At 42.6% G+C, this 7,815-nt stretch overlaps 1 protein-coding gene across 1 annotated transcript in view; it reads right to left on the bottom strand.

Annotated features, from left to right (window-relative positions):
- ccdc124 (coiled-coil domain containing 124) overlaps window positions 1-7,815 on the bottom strand; it is an 18,094-nt gene that overhangs the window by 1,055 nt on the left and 9,224 nt on the right. The window contains exons 3-4 of the mRNA XM_005934837.3: window positions 6,084-6,282; window positions 5,868-5,973 (exon numbers count right to left, since the gene is read on the bottom strand). Coding sequence (XP_005934899.1) covers window positions 5,868-5,973; window positions 6,084-6,282 — 305 coding nt within the window. The remainder of the gene's footprint in view (window positions 1-5,867; window positions 5,974-6,083; window positions 6,283-7,815) is intronic.

Below are 7,815 nucleotides of genomic sequence, written 5' to 3'. Positions count from 1 at the left end.
AGCCATGTCCTGCGGAAGGTGCAAGATTGATAAGGAGAGTTTTCAGAATTCAGCGTATATTGCGGGACAGACAGGATCCTTTAGCTCAGCGCGACAGTGTGCTCATAGAGAGATATCGATTTTCCCGTGAGGGTATTATTTACTTAACCAACTTGTTGACGAGGGGGTGCAGGACCACCACCTGTCTTTTTTTGCTCTGCCCTTTTCTTGGTTGCTGTTATAAACAAACAAGATTATTTCAGGGTCTCTTTCCAAGAGACTAAAAGCAATATAAGTGATAAATATTACCATTCTGTAGAATATTCCTATATTTCACTTTTACTGTTCCCATGTTCTAGTGGGTCCTGTTGTGGCTCTAATGTGAAAGGGATATAATTAACATATAATATAATGATAATATAATATAATAAATTCTACCCTACCGCCTACTGGTGTTGGCCAGAGGGGCCGATGGCGCGATATGGCAGCCTGGCTTCTGTCAGTCTGCCCCAGGGCAGCTGTGGCTACAACCGTAGCTGCCTCCACCAGTGTGTGAATGTGAGAGTGACTGAATAGTGGCATTGTAAAGCGCTTTGGGTGCCTTGAAAAGCGCTATATCAATCCACTCCATTATTATTGTTCTTATTAAATTACTTACGAGTTTAATTTGTCAGCAACTTTCTGCCAGCCCTCTCTCCTTGCTTTTGCAGCCTTTGCAGTGTTCCCTTGCGTTTTAATTAAACTCTGAAACTCCTGAAATCCCTCACTCAAGAGTTCTTGCTCTGCTGCCGAAAAATACCGAGCCGAGCGCGCTCCGTCGACATTTTCGCCGACCAATCAGAGGGTTGCCGATCAATGTTTCTACTATCGATGCGTAGCCCCTTTTACGACACCCAGTGATGTCACATTACTGCGTCCAGCTGTACTAATCGTCAACAGCAGGTGTGTTCGGGGAACCGGATTAGCGCGCTCACGGTTAGCGCGATGGTTTGGTCTTGGATGTTTCATTTGATCTTGGATGTAGTGAGCGACGTACGAAGCACAGGGCCCTGAGCTCCATATATCGGTTCTTAAGCTTAACGTGGGAATGCTTTACCAAACATTCAGAGATGAAACTTACACACTTGCTTTACTTCTTGGATAGCCTACTCCAGTGGTTCCCAAACTTCTTATTGCTGGCTTGTTGTAGAAGAAAAATGTCCTCCCCCCCCCGCCGCACAAAACATCCTCCAACCACACACCCATATTTTGTCTCCATTGCAGTTTATTTCACACCTCAAACATTTAGTAAACAATTGAGCAAATACAAGTAAGCTGAAATAAATTTCAGGTAGCAAGAAAATAAACTACTAACTCTTTTACGCTACGGTCACACCTACACGGGTACTTTTGAAAATGCAGCTGTTTCTATGGATTTGGACCTTTTGACCTCGGTGATTTTTTAAAACTCAGTTTTTGCCTTCATGTGTGGACGAGGAATAGAGAGTTTGTCACGCAACGTCAAAGGTATGTGCCTTTTTTCACGTCATGCCAGATCAATGACAGATAGAGACAAAATACTGTTAATCTGACTATCTGCAGGTTTTATACACACACGCAGTTACTGTCCCTGTCTTTACAGATGTGGAGACTGAAAACATGCTGTTGTTTGCACATATTTAATATTCAGCTCTGTACAGGAGCTGAAGCAGGGTGCAGCCTGTTGCTTTTACAGTATAATACTTGTAATAAAAGTACAGTAACAGTAATTAGTGACTGAGCAGCCCGGGAGCGTTTCTCTTGATTTCTTTAGTAAATTCATTCACCTGCACAGCTAAACGAACCCTGACAGCCGAGTGCTCATCTTAGCTAGCTAGGTCTCAGGACCGAGCTAAGGACGGTAGTTACGGATTAGCTTACAAACACGTTTAACTTACCGAAAAAGTGCAGCAGGGGCCTCGGGTCCTTCTGTCGGGTAGTCCAGTTTACTGAAGAACACCTCAGGCTGTCAGGTTAAAACACTCGGTCGTGTTTTCGTAGCGTAAACGCTGGCCCTCCTCTCAGAGCCTACGCTCTATCTGCTATTCCCGAACAGAGATACGCAAGTTTCTCCGTGACTGCAGCTGCCAGTCAAAGCTGTTATGATGACGTTTCACCCCAATTTAACATCACCGCGGTAGGAATTAGAATCAAACTTATGGGAGAGGAGACCCCTTGAACATCAATCAGCGCGATGAGAACTATTGATAAACAAAGAAAGAATCTTTGGAAAAAATTATCTGAGGAGAATAAATTTATTTTAGTCTGACCCCAGTCCCATCCCTAACTGGAGGAGGCGGGGTTTATGACCTATACTGCAGCCAGACACCAGGGGGCGATAGAGACGTTTTGGCTTCATTTTTGGGGAGCTGTCGTGTCGTCCATGTTTTCTACAGTCATTGGTCCAAACGTTGTTTTTTTTTCATACCGATGAAATGCCAGTTTGGCAGCACGTAGCGAGGCTCCAAACGCTTTCAGTGTCACCGACAGGTCTCGCACGCAACAGCCGCTCTATCACGTGACACATACTGCTCCGACCTGGGTTACGCCATGTCGCAAGTTTTGTGAGGTGCTTTTGTGAAATTTAATGGATCGGATTGCATTTTTTATTTCTCCCTGATATCCAATCCAGTCATTTAGGTCAGGATACCGATACTGTATGTCGGATCAGTCAATCTCTAGTCAAAAATAAGCTCAAAGTTCTCAGCAGACGATTTGATATTGTTGGTGCCAATGACCTCATTGACCTCATTAGTAAAACTCTCTGGACCAAGCACTAGAACTTCAACAGTGCGTGAGGTACTAAGCCGGTTCTGTAATCTGTCAGTGACAATGGTACACTGATCTTTATCTAAGCATAGAAGAATTGCCAGTAATGCTGTGTTGCTGCTGTGATTCTGTTGAAGAGCACACTGAAATTGATCAAACGTTACTCTCCCCCAGACTACAGCTTTCATTAAGATTTAGGAGATAAATGGACGTTTGGAAATAGGCCTGTAATTGTGTAAGAGAGCGGGATCTGCAAAGGGGTCTTTGAGCAGAGCAATGATGGTGGCGGTTTGAAAGTAAACTGGCATGGCCTGATAATGCAGAGGAGCCACAGGGAGGTGACAGGTAGAACCTCATTAGGGAATTTTGTCCAGTGGGTAGCTGTGTTACTAAAAAAGACAACAAGATGAATTAATCAATCAAAACATGTAGCTTCGTTTTCACTGACGTTATGAAAGCACTCCAGCTATTAGCCAGTCTCACACTTCTTTCTTTATTGTGTCCCATCCTTTTTGGCAAATGCAGCGACACCCTGGAAGGCTGCGGTTGCATACAGGCCCAAAATAATATAAAGGGAAAAAAACAAACAAGAGAGTGAAGACAACAACATGGAGACAGCACAAGATGCACAACGAGATGCTGCACCAGTGCAAGCCTGTGCTCTGGCAACAGCAGCTCACGCTGACGGGCTGTCGGCTGGCGTGGAGGACAAGCCTGACCGCTGACGACTCCAGAAAAGGGAAGAAGACGACAGCACCTGAAAAGTCACAGAGAGTTCAGCCCTCATAGTCAAAGTTGTCGTGTTGGATGCAGCACAATGTGATTTGACTCTGACATTTTGGATGGCTGCCAGGTGGTGTTTCCTTTGGCCACTGGCCCTTGTTCCTCCTCCACTGCCACTGTGCTGCACGTCACCACTTTCAAGTACTGTGTTCTTTTGTCAGGCTCGATGGGTGCCCACTCGCTCCGGAGCGGTGACAGCGCTCTGATGCAGCAGTGAAAGGTGCACATGGGTGTTTCTGCGTTTCCCAGAACACTTTCTCATTGTTAGTGGTAAAGTGCACTTCACTCCACTTCCATCAGTCATCCCTGCTGACAGTGGAATGGAAGCAGCTGCCACCATGTTACGAATATATCTGCTGTAACAGTGACACCAATCCTCACGTTTTACATAACCGTTTCATACGTTTTACTTTCCTTCTTTCTTTTCTTTTTCCTCTTTTGGTCGAGCCGTTTTCATTTCTTACTTCTGCGTGTTTGCACACGCAAAATAATTTTGCGTGATTTCCATTCACAAAGTTTACGAGAACAAAAGTGAATTATTATTGAGAATTAGGATTCGGTTTGAATCTCAGTGTCAGCATCATGATGAGAAGTTGTGATGAAAAAGGCACTTTGCTCATGAACAACAGAAATATGATCGAATCATTTCATGAAACCCCCACCAAACTGCCACCGCTGGCTTAGATACAGAGACTGAGGCTGCAACCAAGCCCTGGCTGCTGGCAGCCTGGCTGTCATGCGTGCAGTGCTGGCCATCACTCCCATCTGTAATGCAAGAAATTGCACACATTTTAAACAACACACAAACCGCAAACCGAAACTGTTTTCCCACAATTTCATTGTACATGTACAGTGAGAATAAAGGGCTATTTTATTTTATTCTAAAGGCAGTTTTGCTCAGCAATGTCAAATGAGCAGCTCCCATCCAAAAGTCATTGCCTGTGCTCCGGTCTCACGGCTACCCATGGTCTTTACTTTGATCAAAAATGAACAAATGTTACACAGACCTTATTGTTTTCTTGCTCCACTGAGACATGTGGCTGTGATCTGTTTAAAGTTATTGTGGGCTTAGAGAAACTGCAGCTTCCATTATCTGCATTTATATAAAAAACGTTTGTAACCATCCCAGTGTGAAGGAGTACGGCACCCCAACAACAAACCAACACTAATGCCAATACCACTGTTACTGCTACTACTATTAATAATAATAGTACTGATGATGAGGGAGCCGTTTATTTTTGATTATGAGCGACAGGCTTCCCAAATCCACCTTCGCTTTTATAGCCGTGGTCTCTCATCTTGATTACACGAAGTAATTTGCAATTGCTACTCTGAAATATGAATTACATCTGTAATAATCACATACATGTAATAGTATGTTAATAGTACATTTCCCTTTTTTAGGAAATGACCTGTATGTATCTGTGTGAAATCAATAAATGGATCAGGTGCTGCATTGTCTTCAGTTACATTGATGTTATTTATTTATGGTGAAACAGTGGTGGAATATCGCTGTTGCTTTTGTATAAATGACGCGGGCATACCTGCGTGGCCGCGATCTAATCTTGTTTACATAAAGTAAACCTTCTCCCCAGCAGGTTTACGCTTACGGCTCTGTTGCTATGACAGCAAGTCCCGGATGGGCTTCGGGGAACCGAACGATCCAGGATCACGCAAAATCGTCAACAATCTCATCCAGCTAACTCACTTAGCGCGGTACGAAGAACAGGCCCCAGGTGTCCGTAAGTTGCGTCTAATATAACGACAGCGTAAACAGAATACTGTCAGTGTAGAGGATGAGAATCAGTCAGGACAACTCATGAAACATCAGGTGTGTAAGGTGTGTAGGAATTATTTTTCTATAAACAATTCCAGGGTTCCCCAACCTGCTGGATCTACTTTAACCTCTACCTGCTCTTCCTGTTTGAAGCAAAGTCACCCTCTAAAATTTTTCCTCTTTTTCTCTCCTGATGTTCTACTTAACTGATTTGAGCGGAATACCTTTATTAGAACTAAAATTTAGACTAAAATTAAGTTTGTTTTCCTACATACTAATATTATTTTATTATCACATTAATGCAGAACAAGGTTCAGTTAGCTTTGTATAAAAGTAGATGGTAGAAGCGTTCTTTAAGGAGCTACTTTTACCTTTTTTACTTTGAGTACATTTCGAAGCCTGTACTTTTTTAGTTTTACTTGAGTAAAGAAGTTTAACCGGTACTTCAACTTTTACTGGAGTATTTTTTAATACTAGTATCTGTACTTCTACTTAATTACAGAATATCTGTACTTTTCCCACCTCTGGACATAATTAATACCTGAGAACAGCGATGGCATCTTCTATTGTTCTGGCTTCCACGGTTCCTTCTTCAGGGATAACTCTGTTCACATTCTCCTCCAATGGAGTTTCCAGGTGGCTTTTCTCTGTGGGAAGAAATTTAAACATGGCACAATTACAAATCTAGATCATCTATGAATTTTATGAAGATTTTATTACTCTACAAGCACATGCTTGTCTTCAAAACGTGCTCAACCTTTCGGTTTGAGCTGGTCCTGCTCTTGCTGCTGCTGCTCATTGCGAAGCGTCTCCTCGATCTGTGCACGAGTCACTTTCCCACCAGATCCAGCGCCCTGCTGGGACCTGCCTTTCAGTCTAGCATTCTCCTCATCGAGAAGTCGCTGATTTTCCTTTTTCCTCTCAAGGAGTTCCAGCCTCTTTTTCTCCTTGTCATCCTGCAACATCAGAAAAAGTATCTGAGAGAAAAGACTCACTGCTCTTCTGTGCTTAAAGATTTGGTTATTTTGGTCACTACATGTATTAAGGCGCATGAGATTAGATCACAACCATACATGTACCGTCTGTACAGAGCACAATGAGTTTGAAAAAGAAATGACTAAATAAATCCCCGGACACATGTCTCTCCAGTCTAGTCAGTACATGTCTATGTATGACATGATGTGAAGCAGTGCAGAGTAATGCCTGATAATCTCTACTAAAGCAAACATAACACACAGCTTTTTTTCACATAGTAAGTCAAGTACCACTGCCTGAACACATGCAGATGCACTAACTGTTTTATATACACCCAATCAAGGCCTATTAACTAGATAATCTTTGATTACAACTGCTAATTTCTTTTTACCAGCATAAAAAGGATTTGTTTGACAGTACTAACTGGATTGACCAATACTCAGAACAAATGGAAAAGCCAAGGAACTCCATGAAGATCTAAGAAGGAGAGCTGTATATTAACACAAGTTGGAAAGTTCACTTGGAGACATTTCCAAACAACTACAGATTCCAGGATCACCAGTTTAAACAGCTGTACAAGTTGTGTACAAGTTATTCAGATTAGTCACTTCTTTATCAAAGTCTGGAAGAACACCCAAAGTGTCATCCTGGGATGACAGTAAATTGGTTTAGGATGTTCAGGAACAACTCAGAAACTAAGCCTGTAAACTGCTGAAGCGCCACAGTGTCACTGTCCACAGCGAAGCAAGTTTTATATCACCATGGACTGAGAAGGTATCAACAAAGAAAGAAGCCCAGGTTACAAAATCATCACCCTCAAATTTGACTGAAGCTGCCCACAAGGACAAGCCAAAGCCCTCTGGAGAAAAGTCAGCTGAGACAAAGATGGAATTATTTGGTCACAGTGACAAGAAGTGTGTTTGGACGAGTAAAGGTGAGGCTTTCAAACCTAAGAACATTGTAACAACTATCAATAATGGTGGTGGTAGCATAATGCTCTGGGGCTATTTTGTTGCTAGTGGTACTGGTACACTGCACAATGACTAAAAAGGAGGACTACCTTCAAATTCTTTAACTTCATGTCAAATCATCAACTAGATGGTTCAAACTTGGACACAGTTGAGTCTTCCAAAAGCACAATGATTCTAAACACGCATCAATGCTGGTTTTGGAATTGGTAACGCAGGCTATCATTAAACACATTTTCAGTAAATATGTGAACTACAAATTTACTGAAAATTTGCAAAGTATGCTTAGAAGTAGGTAGGGTGGTTGCCAGGAACCCATCCGATTTAAATGAAGTCTTGGTAGAGTCTTATTCTACCACTTTTCCAAGAAGAGTAATCAAATATCCAGCCAGAAGGTAATGGATGGCTGCCAAAAGCATCTAGTCAAGGTGCTATGGGACAACCGTGGGTAACACAGGAAGTCAAAGCTGTCCTCAACATGAAGAAGAAGGCTTTCAGGAGCAAAGTGAAGGAGGAGATGAAAGCAGCACAGCGGGAGGTGAAACG

This window comes from Haplochromis burtoni, unplaced genomic scaffold, assembly GCF_018398535.1.
Source record: "Haplochromis burtoni strain Fernald_Lab_line unplaced genomic scaffold, NCSU_Asbu1 Contig_189, whole genome shotgun sequence".
Lineage (NCBI taxonomy): Eukaryota > Metazoa > Chordata > Actinopteri > Cichliformes > Cichlidae > Haplochromis > Haplochromis burtoni.
This window is presented reverse-complemented; position numbering and strand designations above follow the sequence as displayed.